This window comes from Notothenia coriiceps, unplaced genomic scaffold, assembly GCF_000735185.1.
Source record: "Notothenia coriiceps isolate Sejong01 unplaced genomic scaffold, NC01 NC01_scaffold00037250, whole genome shotgun sequence".
Classification (NCBI taxonomy): Eukaryota; Metazoa; Chordata; class Actinopteri; order Perciformes; family Nototheniidae; genus Notothenia; species Notothenia coriiceps.
This window is the reverse complement of record NW_011369951.1, coordinates 13,103,455-13,121,585: the sequence shown is the minus strand read 5'-3', so window position 1 is coordinate 13,121,585 and position 18,131 is coordinate 13,103,455. Positions and strand designations below refer to the sequence as shown.

The 18,131-nt window shown below is 40.3% G+C and overlaps 1 protein-coding gene across 1 annotated transcript; it reads left to right on the top strand.

Annotated features, from left to right (window-relative positions):
* The first annotated feature begins 6,251 nt into the window (after positions 1–6,251).
* On the top strand, positions 6,252–14,415 carry igsf8 (immunoglobulin superfamily, member 8). Its single transcript, XM_010796743.1, has 6 exons — positions 6,252–6,426; positions 6,608–6,770; positions 9,213–9,593; positions 10,376–10,837; positions 13,258–13,436; positions 14,107–14,415. The coding sequence occupies exons 2-6, from the start codon at positions 6,728–6,730 to the stop codon at positions 14,413–14,415; spliced, it is 1,374 nt and encodes a 457-aa protein (XP_010795045.1). The 5' UTR covers positions 6,252–6,426; positions 6,608–6,727.
* The last annotated feature ends 3,716 nt before the right edge of the window (positions 14,416–18,131 follow it).

Genomic DNA, 18,131 nt, shown 5'->3' with positions numbered 1-18,131 from the left:
CCTCCTCCTCCTCCTCCCCCTCTAACCACCACCACCATCACCGCACTGATGATACATACACTCTCTCACTCTTTGCTGCGGACCCTGACTTTAATCACTGCACGCACTCCCGCCGCACACTTGTGCAAGTGCACATCTTGCACAAGCGTGAGCAAAGCTGTACACAGGTGGGCGACTAGCGAGCTGCTACATGTATGCACACGTGCTTGTATACACATTTTGGCATAATTTTGCTATAGCATACATGAATAATTTATTATTTCCGTCTTCAGTTCGGTTTGACTGTAGTGAAGTTAGAAAAATACCACAATCATTGACATGAATGCAGTCAGTCGTACAAAGGAACCACTTCTGATGTTATCACAGATGGTAACAGGGTTATTGGTCATTAAAATAAAACAAATGTCTTTATCAACATTTACAGGAACCAGTGAAAATAATGTAATACTTTAATATTATATTGTTTTATATTATATAAAAATAATTCTAGAAAAATAATTTTGGGGTGTAAATATTATTTTTCAGTAGACAGATGTAGCTGAGGCTTAGCAAATGTTTTAATTACAAGAATGTAACCATTTCTATGATAAATCAACAACTTGAATTATAAAGAGATGTGTCAAGTTGTCTGAGTCCAACCTGAACATGAGATTTAATTATGTTATAAATGTCTATCTGCCGATAATATTCAGATGTAACACAATAAACGATTATCTCAGATATTTAAATATGTAAGTTTGATAAGAAAATAAATATTGACATGAGTTTGACTGAAGGACTTTGATCACTATCAGTAAGATTTGACAACAGCCTAACTAGCTAGTACACAACACTGTGTACTTAAATGATGAGTCGTGATCTAAATGAATCAAAATGTGATGTGTAATGTTCACGCTTAGATGCGGTTGGACTGTTGTTGTAGAGAAATCTTATTTGACTCACCGCTCAACAAAGAATCACAGAACAGTCTGCTGCGTCTTTCTTTCGTAAGCCATCTTTGGCAGAGGTCGCAGACATGGTACCGACATCAGCATGCAGAGCACATTTGACAAACAACAGCCAAACCTTCATTTTGTAATTTGGCGGCCTCATCAAATTAATTAGTAACAGCTGATGAATCCGAAGGCCACGAACATGTGACAAGATTTTTTAATAGTGGAGATGCACAATATCCTATAAAGGTGTAGTTACAACAGCACATGTACAGTACATTTGCAACCTCAGAATGTTGTTGTTTGTGCAACATACAAATGCCAACGATCATTATTTTCCTCCATACAATAATTATTTGGTTTTGTCTGGTTTTATTCTCCTTAAACAATATACCACACTTGGCAAAAGTATACACAATACACAAGGCAAAACCACAGTTATTACTTTGAAACAATACTTTGGTCCATTGTGTCATCTGCATTTGTTTAGTGTTTGCCATCTTTCTTTCATAAAAAACTGCCAGTCCGCTTCCAAACACTGCCCATGTATCATCACCTTCGCACTCAGCCTCACACCCTTTCTGGCCCATCTCCCGTCTTTGTTGTGTGTGGTTGTCTGGATGAGGCAGAGGGGGGAAGACCAGCAGTCAGACCACTGCATATGTTTCCAATTCCCCCCTCAGCAGACCTTCCCTCTCCTCTCTTGGCCTCCGCGCGCCCTCCCATCGCTCCTTTCCTCTCCTCTGTGTGTGTCTTTCTCTCTCCATGTCCACCAAATTGCCCATTAGACTTTCTATTTGTCTATCTGCTGGCCTTCCTGCCTGTGGCGTGGCAGTCAGCTAAAACAATCCTCCAGTCTGTGCCAATTACACCATGGGAGACCACTTCTAACATTGTATTCCACATAGCTGCTAGAAGCCAACTTCTAACACACACGCACAGAAATACGTGCTTAAGAAACTATTTATTGTGATCATGCAACAAACATATGCTCCATTGCATTTTTAGTAGCATCCAGAAGGTTGCATCTCAATGACAGAAAAACACCCTTTCTGTTAAAAGGATACTACTCATGTTGTGTTTATGTTTGGTGAAAACATGTTAATGGATTTAGCTGATTGGTACAAAGCTGTTTTATTTTTGTGGGCAATAAAGCTACCCTCTGTCCTGTTTTTGGTTTATATGTCCATCATTTAGCTGAGTCAACTGTAAAAACATAGTTTATTAGAGGATGACATTACATCTGGTTTTACCATTATTTAATCTATATGTTCTAAATATGTTCTCAATACTTTTTTGCTTTTATGAGATAAAAGTAAAAAGTCTTCTGTTCCAAGAAAAACTGAGTGATCAACCTCACACATTTCCAGTCCCAGACAGTGACCAAGAGAAGTCAAACGATGTGGTCAAACGCTGAGCTTAACATCGTTGTTGCATTCTGTAATAAAGAAAGGAAACCTTCAAAACCAAAGGCCCACTGAGGGGAATTATTAATATCCTGTCAGCAGTAAATTAGCTGTACGTTTACATGTCCTTGCTCCTTTCCTTTGTTTTGTCTAGAAGTAGTTCTTCTGTCACCACATCACCGACATCATGGTAATAAAACTGCAGACAGAGCTGGAGAACGAATGGAGCACATTTATAGAACGTGTACAATACAGTGTGTTTGACTTGGGGAAGGGTGAGTTATAGGCGGATCCAGCATGTGTTTGTATGTACTGTATCTATATGTTTGGGACATGTGCCAAGGAAGCAAATAGACCATACTCAACCCATGGCTGACATGACACACCAAGAGACAGAAGCTGTGACTGCTGGTGCCAACGAAAATAATTTCAGAGGAAGATGAATGAACACGGTGCCAATCTATGTCTGTGCCTACAGTGTGAACCTGCCGTGCCACACACAGTGAAAGGATCCTCTTTACAGTCATGGTGCGGTCTCTCCGATGACAGGGGTGTTTTCCTGACTGTAGAGACTGTAATACAAAGTCATTAGAGACAGTCTCCAGTAGGTCACAGTTTAGTCTGTAGTGGCCTTAGAAGAGACAGAGTGGGAGTGAGTGCAAAAAGAAGAATTAAAACTGGAAGGAAGTTGCAATACATTTCCCTCATCATGGTGCATCATGTTCTTCTTGGTGCAATGGTGGATAAGGTACTTAGACCCTCTACTTAAAGCAACCCTAAACGATATCCTTTAATAACAATTGATCAAATTGCTTTGTCTAACGGGCAAGTGACAAAAGATAATTACCACTAGACTAAAGTTCCACGGCTCTGCTGCCATCAACTGAATTTCTATTTGGTTTTAGAAAAACACTTTCTGCTTAGCAGCAAAGGGCAGAGAGAGACAAAGTTAGCAACATGTAGATAAAGAAGGTAAAACAACCGGCAAGCTAAAGACAGGGATCTTTCCCTCAGTGGTGGGGATCATAACTATCTATTGTTGTTGTATAGCCAGAACTGATATCCAAATATGTCTGCTGAATGTGTAAACAGACAATTATTTGCTAAAATGTCTACCATAACAAATTGAAAAGGGTTTTATCTGGTGTTGCTGCCCTCATGTGGCTGAACAAACAAATAATGCAATTTAATGCACTTAAAAAAGTACGCAAAAGTAGTCTATGTATGAAAAGATGAAAAAACAACTATTTGTATTTAAAACGTTTAAATTAACAATGAATTAAACAACTATGAATAATGAGAAGTATGTGTTATTTGATTTTTCTTCCTTCTTCTCCTGCTTTAAGATGAGATAATTTTAACTAGTTTATGGACTAGTTGAATGTACTTTATAACAATGCATAATACTTTAGAAACTTATAGTATAACTATCAATAAGTGTATATAGTTGAGTAAAACTATATTAACATACTCTGAAATGTTTTGGAGTAGAAATATAAAGTAGCAGAAAATTAAACACTCAAGTAAAATAAAGTGTAAGGTAATTAGATCATTACTAACTGGAAAAATACAAGTGATACTTGACATTTGATGAGCATTTGAAGAATTAAAAGTTGGAATTAATCTTCTAGTCCATGCAAACTTTAATAGCAAATAGTAGTTTTATTTCCCTGGAAGTGGATCAGACCACATTATGCTCTAACTGTCCAACTTGGTTAAAGAATTGCGACACATTGGAAGCCATGAGACTGAGGAAGTTTACTCTGCATGAGTGCCATCCCTCAGCGTGCTGTAGGCTCCTGCTGAAGTCTGCAGATCTCGCTCGCCGCCTTGTTAACCCAGAATATCCTAATGACTTCCTCTTGCTGCCGAGCCACACTGTGAAGTCATCCATGTTTCCATGTAGCCTTAAGTGAGGAGAAGAGAGGAGAGGAAAGGAAACTAGACAGGATGGAGGACAACTAGTAGCGCTAATGAGGTGCGCTCCGATGGCATAAATCCTCTTTAGATAAACAGCATCTGAGTGACTCTGTCCACCAATGAACATAAAACTCATAACAACTTTTACATCCTGCTCCACTCAGCTTTAATGTTTCCCAATTGTCTGCCCTAGGCTTTAATATTTCTCCTGACTCTGCTTCAAATGTGGAAAAACAGTTAATAACTGATTAGACGTCTTTATTGCCTTTACATTGAGGGTAATACAAAAAAGGAGACAGTGAAAAGGGGAATGTCCCCAAGTAGGCTCAGCCGGCCACAGAAATGTTAGTTGGGTTTTATCGATGTTTTACATCAATGTCAGCTCGTGAACATCGTTGTTGAAGTAAACTTACATATTGTTTGGATGATTCAGGGTTTAGTAGCAGGGCAATAACAAATGTTGAAGTTGGATTTCAATATATAAGGATAGTATACTTTCAAAAAAGATTGTATTCATTATCTATCATTATCTTTATGTGTTAATGGTATGGTCAGACAACCAATATGTTCATCTTTTGTATATGTTTACCTTTATTATTTTGGAGTTACATATGCAAACACTATACAGTCTGTTCAGATGGCTGGAGCTTTCAGTGCGGCAATTAGATGTCGCCATCTTGTGGTTGAATAAAACAGTCACTAACTCAATTCTTTATGTACATTATTTATGAATGACAGAAGTGTGAGCAGGCTTACAAACACACAGTGGTGTAAAGTAACTAATTTACTACTTTGCTCTTCTACTCCACTATAATTTAGAGGTTAATGGTGTACTTTTACTCCACTACATTTATTTAATACCTCTTAACTAAGATTTGGATTGCGACCTGAAATATATGCAAGACTTAAATACGACTTTAGTTACACCTGGAGTAAATTCACAAGATACCCTGCAGTTAAAATAGCTGCACCTTTACAAGCTTTGATAACACATTAATGCATCAATAATTATATTCAAAACATAACATATACATTATTCTGAAAAGGACCAATCTGCATAATGAGTATTTTTACTTTTGGTACTTTAAGTATACTTTGATACTAATACTTTTGTACTTTTACTTGAGTAACATTTTGATTGCAGGACTTTTACTTGTAATAGAGTATTTCAACACTTGTGTACTAGGATCTGAGTAATTTTTCCACCTCTGCAAACACACAAACAAATGCTCAAATGCATCAAGACACACAAGACGCATTTTCAAAATAAAGAATATACTCCCAATTATTATCAAGCATGTCTCTATCCCCCGAATCCCCACACAAACAGTAAAATAATGTCCTTTGGCTAAAATCATGTTCATTGGTCAGTTATTAGCCAATTTGAAAATGATCAGGCATAATACATATTCTATTGAAATGTTTTACAATTCTGTAATAAATCAGCTGGGAGTATCCTATATTGTCTATATAATCAATTTTAATTTCATATCTGGCAGCAATAATTCATTTATAAACGTGAAAATGAAATGCCTTTACCGGTGTAAAACAACAGCTTATTAAATACCAGATGTGCCAGCCAATTCTCAGTCTCATTGTGCAGAGAAAGGACTTTTATTTTTCTTAGTTTACTAAAAGTACACTTTCTGATACATACTTACTAACTTTTACCTAAGTAGGGTTTTGAATGGTTTTTGAATACTTGTAATGTAGGCAATGTCTTTTTTTGTTGATTCATTTTAACATGTAAGTCTATAGCACTACACTTATACAATGTAATGAGATGAAAGTAAAAGCACTTTAACCTACTTAATTGTATTGTGTTTTGCTGTGGCGCCCCCTTTTGGTTCGACGTTGTTAGTTCAACCTATCTAGTTTACTATACTGCATCATCATTGGTTCAAATTGTCAACGTCGTTTCTTTGCATGCATGCTCCTCCCTTTTTTGTCTCAACCACCCCTTTACACGCACGCACGCACGCGCGCGCACACACACACACACACACACACACACACACACCACACACACACACAATAGCCCCCTGTGATGTCAACCCTCCATGGCTGAGCTGCACGGCATGTCTGTCGAGGCGTTATAATCTAAAAGCAAACCGGGACATTATGGAGCAGACGGTGTGTTGACGGAGATGCGACGGTGCATGAAAAAGGTGATTACATTTGCAGCGTTGCACGTTTACACATCTGATAAAGTGCATGTGTCTTGCGGTTAGCTGATGTTGCTAACTCACTCCTCTGTGTGATCGGAGTATTGATACATCGCTGCACGTTATCATTCATCCTCCTTCCCAAAATAATCCGATGGTGCCTGTCGTTTCGTTTGTTTTTAAGACAGTTGGCCTCCGCGGCGGGATGAAGTATGATCGGCAATAAACACGCAGAGGAACACCGAGAGATACATTTAAGTCAACTTAATCCATCTGGACATCTGGGGGGAAGATAAGGACAGTGATGGCTTCGATGAAAACAGCATTATTCGTGTTTCTACACTGGGGTGAGTTCAGTCTGCGTTGCACCTGATTTCTCTCTGAACACAATGACTAAAACCGCCTCGCCATCTGTCACATGGAGATGCATTTGTATGATTGTTTCTTGAAGCAGACCAATCAGACTATTCATTTAGATATTATTTGCAGCACGTAGCTTTATTCTTATGATATGGCCCTGATTTTTGCATATATGGAGCACTTTTTCAAATTGTCGTGGTCTGCAAGTTTTATGACCTACAATGCAAATGCACAAGTGACAGATAGGACAGACCAATATCAAGCAAAAATCACCTACAGGCTATTTGATGTATGTTTATTTTTTTAAACCATACAATTAGTTTCTGGTGACATCCAGGAAATCCCAAGTAAAAGTATTCAAATCAGGTGGGCTCTCTGATAATATGTATTAACTACTGTATTTACACAAAGGTTAACTTTATCGTTGTTTTATGGCACTGATCTCCACAGTACAGATATACTAGGTTTATTTTGTTTGATCTCATCAGTGTGTTTCTTATGTTTCACAAGGTGTATTTGGCAATGGTGTCTTCAAAGTTCAGCTACACATAGTAAACATGAAGAAGATTTTTGACTTAAGGATAGTCCTTGCCGAGAGAATATACTGCTACATAATCAAATAAATCCAACGTGCTTCAGAGCCTATATAAAACTTTATTTTAGGCTGTGAATAGAACACACCACCCAACCAGACAGCAACAGATACATCTGAAATGTATTAATATATCTGCCAAACAGAGCTACTCCGATTTGTACTTAACATTTGATATATTTCTTTATCGCTTGACAATACACGTTAGACATAAGGAAAACATGTCAGATTGAATGCGACAGTATACTTATTAATATAAAGCCAATTTAATAACCAAAGGGTCATTTGTCAGTCCTCTGGTACAACATGGATGTCTTTGTGGGGTCTTGATAGGGAAGTTGGGGCTCCCTCATGTTGCACAGGGTCCAGACAGTATTCAGCATCATCAGCCATTGTGTCCCCCAACCCTATCAGTCCGAGCCCAATGTTAATTAGGGCTTGATCCGCTTAAGCATCCCTCTAGTCTCCTATCTCATTATCTATGGGTGTGTTGTTATCAGGCCGTGGCTCAGCCTTTGAGAAAGCTCCAGTTGTTTCTAGGTGTGACACACGCAGACAGGCCAGGAGAGCCAAAACGCACCCATCTAGTATTTCTAGTTGTTCAGGTAGTTTAATCAGCTCTAGATGAGGATTTAAGGTGTGTTAGTTTGAGATTATCCTTTGTTCATAGTGAGTTAGTGGGTGTATGTTTGTTGACAGTTTTTCCCGGTATGATTACAGCTTATTTGCATTTGAAAATGAGGAGTTGTTCTCAGCTTCTGCCCCCACTTGTGAATTTAAATCATTTGGTAGTCCTTAAAAATGTGTACCGATTATATAAAAGTATTTATTTTCTTACCACCATATGGATGAACTTATTATGAAGATGAGCTATCTGACCCTCGACTGGCTATCCACTTTAATAAATAAATAGCTTAACTTTTTCTGAGCTATTTGGATTATTTCCTTTATTACATTCACATTTTAAATAGTAATAGAAACATCACAATCAAGTCTGTATAACCATTTGATTATTCCTCTGAGCTTCCTTCTCTCAAAAGAGGAATTACTATATGTCATTGCCCTTATCGTGACAGAATAGTAATGCTAGGAGAAGTTTCAGTGCCTGTGGCTTAAAGACAGTTTCTGTATTTAAATAGGAGCTCGGTCTGAGCCTATAACTATTTCAGCGGGGTTCCAGGGGAAGTTGGGTATGCAGCCAGACAATGAGACTCAGTGAAATACAATCACGCTTGAACCTGGAAGCATGAAACCCCCTCGCACTGAATATTTCTTCTCTTAAACCAGAACTGTGAAAAACTTCCCATGTTACCAAGTCTCTCTTAAACAGTTAGGTGACAGAGATAGTTTTATTTTTCCCTTTTGGCCTGAGTAACGTCTTTTGACAGTTTCAATGTGATTTAAAGTTTGGAAATGTCTAACTCATTCCAAAGCACTGCACTCAATGACCTGTTTTTGCTTCTTTGAGCACTGAAAAATGTAATTTGTGTTGCTAAGTAGTATTTTTTGACATTTTTTAAACAACTCAATGAGTTGTTTGAGAATGTATGTAGTTTTTTTTTGATCGATTGAAAATAACTGTTTGCAAAACTGTAAATGCCACTTTTCAGTGTATTGGAGTATTTTACAGGCAGCTATGGTGTTTTTCCCTGAGCTATTTGTATTGATTCCCTGTTAGTCAGTCATCAGCTCAGGATATTGATCAGTACCACTACCAACCATGCTACGAGGCCAGAATGTGACCCACAGGAAATGACATTATTGCAGTTTCCAATCTTTGCTGTCCATTCATCACAGTGTTTCACTCTCTTGCTGTCTCTCCATTAATCTTTCACAGTGCTCCAGTGCGCTGTGTGTCGCGACGTATCTGTTCCTCCTGGGACCCTCTACCGTGTTGCAGGGTTCCCCCTCTCCCTGCCCTGTGCTGTGTCAGGGTTTGAAGGGCCACGCACGCAGGACTTTGAGTGGTTGCTGTACAGAGATGATGCCGGTGGCAAGCAGATGGGAGTGGTGTCCACCAGGGACAAGGGCTTCCCTTACGCCCCATTTCAGCCTCGGGTGAAGAATGGGGAGGTGAGGGTGGAGAGGGACTCGGGGGACAAAGTCCGACTGGTGATCCAGAGACTTCGAGCTGAAGACCAGGGGAAGTACGAGTGCTACACACCCAGCACGGACATTGCCTACCAGGGGAACTACAGCGCCTCAGTGCCTGTCAAAGGTCAGTCATATGTTTGTAATGTATTTTAAATAGTTATTTACTACATTATATCTGAGTGGTTGTTGAGTTATATCTAATTGTTTCTAATTTTGCCAAAATGTATCACTCATGTCATGTTCCAATCGTGTTAATGTCTAAGAACAGGCTTAACCTTTGTTCATTGAAAAACAATTATTTAGTTACATAGTTTGAACTATAATTGTGATTTCCAGTTCTGTCATGGGGGAAAGAAAATATCAACAACTCTGCACTACATCAGCCAGATAGATGACATTTATTAATCATACTATGTGTTTACTCTGTACATGACGACATTCCTCGTGTCTAAGCTGTTATTTACACTTGCCGTCTGGAGTTTGTCTTTCTTTTTACAAAGATCTGTCTGCTCAAGCTATCAATAACATTTTGCCCTTTCCCTAACCCATCGACATAATTACCTATACTGTTTCTTATAATTGTCTTCTCTGTGAACCACTAAGTTTATATTTGTAGTTAACTTTATGTTACTTTTGCAGCTTAATTGTGCTATCTTCATTATAGTTTGTTTATTACCCTCTCTTTGGCAAAGCTGGAGCCCATCTCTGATTGTGGTAAACATCTTGCAGTAACTCTCAGCTAGCTCATTTCATTATATGTTTTAGTGTTCTAAACATAGACGTGTAGACATGTCTAAACAGCACACAGGCAATAGAAATTCAATTTGGCATCTTGTTTTCCTCCTGCCTGGCTCCTGTTGCCTCTTGAATGTAATTGTCTGTCTGTGTCTCTTTATACACCTGCAGTGATCCCTGACACACTCCAGGTCAGCTACACCCGCTCCCTCACCGGCCAGCCCGTGCCCGAGGGGGCCGAGTTAACTCTGATATGCTCAGGCGGCATCCAATCGGAGCAGCTCACCCAGCTGTCCATCACGTTTGGGAAGCGCAATAATGGAGAGGGCTTGTGGGCCGACGGTGGAGGGGAGGTCAGCAACATAAGGGAGATTATCTCCATCGACAAGCTGCTGGGGGTCGTCCCTGGACGTATGTACAAGAAGCGGTACGACGATGGAGAGATCACGCTGGAGAAGAGAAACAAGGAAGGGGGACTGGGCGAGTACGTGATGAAGATGAGGGCCGTGCAGCCAGACGACACCGGCTCCTATTTCTGTGAGTCCATGCAGTGGATCCGGGACCCCGATCGATCCTGGCAGAAGATCGCACAGAGGAGGCTGGATATTGGCAACTTGACCGTTCAGCAACTAGGTCAGTGAGAAACTTTGCCAGTATTTGTGCTGACATTTGCTAAACTTAGTACAGTCTAGTGGTGCAAGTGTCATGGTCATACAACATGCATGTTGCACAATTATTTGTGTTCACTCAACATTGTGAACAACATACATTTGAAAGATTAAGTCAGCGAAAACATCTTCAAAGGAAAGAAGTGGCCACTTTGGTTGCTATATGATATGATAATATCAGCAAAATGGCTAAGGTTTGGTTTCTACTTCAGAGTCGAGTGACGTCAATCGGCTGGACTTGCAGCGTTGTCGAGTGCATTGGAGTCTTTCCAGATTTCAGACTGAAGCCCTAAATGTTTGTGTTACTTACAGCTTAACTGAATGTCTAGCGTGCTGGCTGAGCAGTCTACTAATGCTGGGCTAATTAAACACGTAACTGGATACAGTTATTCCGCTTGTTGGGCTTTCTGATTGGATGCACGGATTGCTGGATTTTTCCTTCCCTGCTAGGTGGATGGATGGACATCTTACTATCAGAGCTACTATTGTTTTATTGATTGATCTGCAGATTATTTTCTTCATTAATCAGTTATTCCTTTGGTCTATGAAACCATGAAAAATACCCATCACAATATCTCAGTTCCAGAGGTGACTTTATCAAATCTCTTGTTTTACTGTTCTATAATATTTGCACAGGGTGTAAATTTAAAGGTTTAATACCAATATTATACCAATTATCTGGACAACAATAATATATACTGGGTGATATTATAAAGTCTCCCACTGGACCATTTCTACTTCATTCTATTCATGGGCCTGCGACCAATATGAGAACATTTTATACTCCCATTTTATACAATCGGTTAAATGAATGTCTACTAACAGAACACAATTAAATATGATTTGACAATTTTATTACTGAGCTCTAGACATCGAGACGTTTTACTTTGCATTGATGATATTGGATTGTTGATCATTTAATTGATATATAAATCGTCGTCAATGGAGCGCTATTATTTACTATTAGGTGAGACAAGCAGCAAAATCTCCCATGAGAAAACCTGAAACTATCAAAGTGTATTGACTATGTGTTCAGGCTGTCAGAGCGCCTGACTGATGCTGAACTCTCTGCTGATTATCCAGCTGGATTATAGAGGTCGATATCTGGCTGGCCGGCAGCTCAATAACTGCCGGCTGCCGCTTGGCTCAATTTAAATTCCAAAGAGCTTGTGTATATCTGAAGGATTAAGTAATCTTTCCTCCCACCTTGGCCTCTTGTAGCCCACAAAGAGGATGACTATCTCTCTGGCCAACTGATGTGTCCATTACCGTCAGAGCTGCTTCCTCCATATTTTAACATCTCGGATATGAAAGTTAACCCGATATATACATAGAATATTTATACTGGAAAAAACTTTAAAGTTTAATACTGATTTTGTATTCCTGTTGAGATTCACAAAAACTTCTTTGTAATATGTGGGGCTTACATTTATTTAGGTCAAATGTTTTTCTCTTCAGCATTACAATTGAACTCTCTTTAATGCATGCATTGTTTTTCTGTCAATTTCTGACAAGCACTATTACGATCTGTATTCATCTGGCCCCTGCTGTCTGACTCATACAATAGCCTGACCCAGTCTCCCTTTTGTTTTGTTAAATAATGTGTCTATTATATGTTGAGTAGATCCTTTGTTAGGGGAAGTGTTGTGTGCTTCCCTTACATAATGGACCAGTGTGTACTTATAAAATTAAACAAAAACAACAAAAAATACCCATACACTGTCATTTTATAAACATGCAAGTCTAATTAGAAAACGACAGGACAAGTTCAAGAAAATCAATACTGTATAATACATTTATTACAACCAGAGAGCGCGCATGTCTGTTTCTACTGTATTTGTACTTAGTTCTTGATAATTGCTTAAGATGGAAGAGCTTCAGGTTATGAAAAACTTTCAAACATAATGAATCTTAACTTGAATCATTTTTAGTGGTCTGAATGTTCTACAACGTATAAGACAAAAGAACAAAAAGTCTTAAGAAAATACCATTATTATTTGAAGCAGAAATGTGTTTCCTGCTGTTCGATCCTTTTAATTAAAAATAATAAGATATGCAAAAGAGCCCTCAGATTTATTTTACAACACTTTTTGGGAAAGTCAATGATCCAATTCAATAAATACAAAATCTATAATTTACCTGATTACTTTTCTCTTGTGTTCCATTTAGTTTTATGCTGTAATAATCACTTTCTAATGTTTGCTTTCTGGTTGGGATAGTTCTCCATTTAAACATTAAATATGTAATGTACCAGAGAGGCCACCCTAGCTTTCCTACAAAGATGTTTACTGTCAGAGTCTAATGGCCTGTTTGAGGGCCCTCCACTGCAGAGGATTTCCTTTCACTTTTAATAAGCTATCCCCCTCTGCCTCTTCCTTTCCACAGCGGAGTCTCTGAGTATATCGTCCTCTCCCCGAGGGGAGGTGACTCTGCAGGTGGGGGCTCCTCTCATCCTGACCTGTGAGGTGTTAGGGCTGCCAGCGGAGGTAAACTCAGGGCTGCTGGTTCAGTGGATGAAGAGAGGATCAGTCAGCAGCGATGGAGCTATGAGCGGGGGAGTCGAGGTAAAGACTCTCATTCTGCTCACTTGCTTTTTTTGCTTTGCACCTTAAAGTATACCTTATTCTTTCAAGTATGTAAGTGAATACATGAGAACAAACAGGTCAGCAAGAGGGAAATTATGAAATATTTGACATCAAAATTGTTATCATATGCCATATTAGTATTTGCATTAAAGTCCATTTACAACAATAAGAAAAGCATATACTTTTAAATGCGTATGTTTGAAAATTTTATCTCGTTTTTTCTTATTTCTCTGTTTGAAAGTCAGTTTTTATAGAATTGTGAAGTTCCTGCTTACACAGAATGAAATATTTATTAAATAATAATTGTCAGTTAAATTATTACCGGCGTGAATGGGCAATCCATCACAGTCATAAAGTCTAATTTATTTTCATCCAAAGTTACTACTGGATTTGAAAGGTTTTCCGGCGGGGTGCGTTCAAGTGCTGCAGGCAAAGTTCTGATGAATGACACTTAAGAGTTGGCTTTGAAAAAGCAGCAGCAGTCCAAAAGGGACATTATAATTTTGAAGACGTTTGCGTTTTATCAATATCATCAACCTTGCATGCCTTAGGGAACGGTCTGCACTAATTAAAAAATATTTAAAGTTTCTGGTTAATCGCCAAAAATTTAATTTAATTTATAATCTGACACATTGTATTTAACGTTAAGGTGGAGGTGGCCCGGATGAGCCCGGACGGTGTTGTGAGCTGGGGAGACGACCTCAGCCGAGCGAGTGGGGGCTCCATGGAGAAAGTGGCAGGGGGGAGATACACTCTGAAGCTGTTCTCAGGCCAGCCTTTAGACTCTGGGGTATACCGGTGTGTGGTGAGTGTGTACGCCGGGAGAGCCAACCCTGACCCTTCTACTCCTGTAACACTCACCCAGAGGTCTGAGGGGGTCACCGTCAACCTCAAAAGCAAAGGTGAGAGCGCTGCATGCATCTTCAGTGACACGAGGGCTTCATCTGAACACTTTTGAATACATTTTCTGTTCAACGACTTCTGTGTTGGATTTTGTTATGAAATTATTTAGAAGTTTTAATTCATGGGGCCTGTGTTGTTTGCCATTAGGCTTTGTTGGGCTGAGTTCAAGTCTGCAACAGGACCTCTGATACTTGTGACACTAGTCCCACCTACAGCTTTACAAATCTGTCTTAAAGGTCCCATGTCATGCTTTTCCGGTTATTACCCGTCCCCTTGTGTGTTATGAAGGTTTTTATGTATGTAAACGGTCTGCAGAGTCAAAACCCTCAAAGTACACACTGTAGCGAGTAAAACTCTAACACAGAAAATACCTCCCCAAAACGCCTCGTTGGAGATACGTCACTGTCCGTTGATTCTTCCGGGTAACTCCTGATGTCATGCGTTACCCGGAACCAAATGGACCAATCCGTGGAGCCGTTACGTTACGTCCGCGGAGCCGTTACGTTAAGCCCCCGCTGATTGGTCCAAATTGACCAATCCACGGACTTCCTCACACACACACACACACACACACACAGTGCAGGCAGCTCTGCTGATCTCTTCTCCCTGGCTGCAGGCTGATAACAGACAGTTGGGATCGTGGCATTATTCTCTCTGCAGACCCATTCTCACAGCGTTTATCAACCTTTTTCTTACTCGATATCAAGCCACACTTATTGTTTTTACTTCGGCTGTGACTTTGTGTGTGCTCAGGGTGAGTTTAGCTGTGTTTCGCTGTCGCTAAACAAGTAAACCACACCTCCATGGAGCTCAGCGCGATTCACAACGTCCCGACCAATCAGAGCACACTGTGCTCACAGGGAGGGTGGGGGCTGGAGCTATTGGAGCTACAACGAGCCGTTAAAGGCAGAGAGTGAAATTCAGTGAATACACATAGTTTACAGAGATGCTGTATGAGAAACCAACGTGATTTTGGAAAATTCCACAATATATAATATGTGGAGCGTCTAAACAAAACGGAAAGTAATTTTGGTTAAGTCAGTCATTTATGTTTCAAATTACAAAAATTTTGCCAGGGTACAGTACCGGTAAAGGTTGACTAGCTATTAAAGGTAACAACTCCACATCGANCTTTGTGTTTTGTCTCATAGTGGCGTTTTGGCACTTTTAATGAGCGCCACGGTCTCTGAACAAATGAGACGCACTGGTTCTGTGCTCCCAGTGGGCAGGATGAACATGAATGAGTCCGTCCACTCAGGGTTAAAAGCTCTGTTCTCACTGTCCACTTTCCTCTTCTTGGAGAGCGCCATGTGTAATTATTTGTCTCTCCCTGTCTGCCGCTAACACGCCTGTTCACTCTCCTCTCCACTTCTCTCCCTGTATCGCTAATTATTCTTTTCACACTTTCCTCTCCGCTTCTCTCTGCCGCGCTCTCATCTCTTCTTCTGTGTTTCTCTCCCTGTATCGCTCACTCGTCTCTTTCGCCCCCTGTCGGCAGAAGTTAAAATAGAATCGCCGCGTCAAAATTGAAATCCCCTATTAATGTATTGATTATAGGTCCGGGTCTGTATAGGTCGGCGTCTGGGTCTGTAGCCGACACCTGGGCTATATAAATAAACATTGATTGATTGATTGATTTTCTTGACATGGTCAAATTCAGGATGTCAACGATTTGTATTTCCGCATGATCAAATTAGATTTATATATATTTATGCAACAAAATGTATATTTCCCAGCTGAAATCCAAATTTTGGGCAGTGGGGCAGTGATGGCTATTACACACATTCAGAGCCCTGGGGAGGATGTCATCGATCCACCTCAGTTTATAAGTAGCTGGTTCTTTTGTACACAACACAAGGGATCCAACCGCGCATTACACACACAAACACATGTATGTTATTTGACGCACACAGACGATGTGTGTCATCAGTTTCCTATAATAACTCAGCAGGAGCGCTGAGGGGTTTCATCAGACATATTTATAGCAAGATCAATGGATCTATATCCACGCCAGAGCTGGATGTGACATAATACCTCCATGTGTTTTACAATGTGTGTATATCTGTGTGTATTTGGTAGTTGCTCTTTTTTCTTTGCTATGCCTGCATGTGTTTGAATGTGTTGTTCCCCAAATTTCAATGCCAATGCATGCATCTCGACCTTACGTAAATAACCCAGCCTTAGTTTTATTTGGTCATTTGTGCGTACATTCAAGTTAATCTCATAAGAAACACTAATAATAAATAATTGGCTTTGTAACAGTAGATAGTTTCCTGCTTCCTCTAATACACAAATGCAAGTAAGTTATAGAGTCCTACAAACCTGGTTAATGACAATGAAATATGAAATCAATAAAATGTCTATTCCTTGACTGAACAATAACTGTATGCTGATATCGTGCAGTTTGCTATAAATGCAAAGGTTAGTGTGTTTGTGTAGAAAATAATTACATTGTAAAACCAGGTCTCTATAAGCAAAGCATTACAAAAATCCCTGAAGATACCAGAAGAAGAAAAATGCTTTCTGCACACGCTTTGTATGCAAGACATTAGTAAAACCCCTCAGCATGGCCACATAAACTACTTATTCAGCGGTGTGGGTTAAATAAAACCACTAATTGAGGTGCCTCGTGCCTGCCTAGCGAGTAATGAGTGTGTGTATATATGAAAGAGAGATGCAAGCATGTGAACGTGAGCACTCGTTGCTGCGATTAATGAACTAGCCTGTGTGTGTGTGTGTGTGTGTGTGTGTGTGTGTGTGTGTGTGTGTGTGTGTGTGTGTGTGCGTGTGTGTTTCCTGGCCTCAGGGCGTTAAACTCCTTACACACCAAACTGAACTCCAAAGAACACCAAAAAACACGTCCCTGACGGAACGTCGCCTCACGTCGCCTCACGTCGCCTCACGTCTCCTCACGTCGCCTCACGTCTCCTGCGTCTTGGCCATGTTTCGCACTGGAACACACCGCAAAGACTTCAGCCGACGGCGAAGTTGCACGTACCAACTGCGCATGCGTGAGTGGCAATAACTCTCCTTACCAGCAGGCGCCGGTAGTGTGTATTCGTCATTCAAAAGAGGCAACAACCGGAAGACAGACTGGGTGATACACCGAGAGAAGAAAAACAGACTGCGTGATATAAAAAAAAATAGCATCTGCGTTCCATTTTCACTCAACAACGAGAAGCTCATGGGGTTTTCCCGAACCTGTGTCGAGAGCTGGAGTTAAATGAAATCTCAGATTTGCCTTCTTAATAGTTTGTTTGGGTCCCTCACTTCCGTTTCGCTTCTCATGCACTGATTCACTAGCTGAACAGCCAATCAGAGTAATTTCTTTGGCCGACAGCCTACCGATTCAACATGTCGAATCGACGGCAGAAGATGTCGGCACGGCCGAAAAAGACACGACGGTGCAGTACACACCAATCTGAGTCAGGCGACACAACGCTCATCGACGGGCCGACATTATCAACGCCGAAAATCGGCTCGGTGTGTAAGGGCCTTTAAAGCCCATTGAGCATGCATGGAAATGACCTTCTGCCAGTGTGTGTATACAGTAGGGGTGTAACGGTACACGTACCTGTACCGAATGGCATTCGGTTCGGTACACGTGTGTACCGAACGAATATAACGTTAAACGTAAACAATTGAGAACGCGAACAACTTTTTGGAAGTAATCTCAGGTGCTGCGTCGCAGCATTCAGAGTAATTTGCTCACATTGGGTTCAACGCGTCAGAGAGCGAGCAAGTCATTTCATTGGACGAGAGGCATACTAT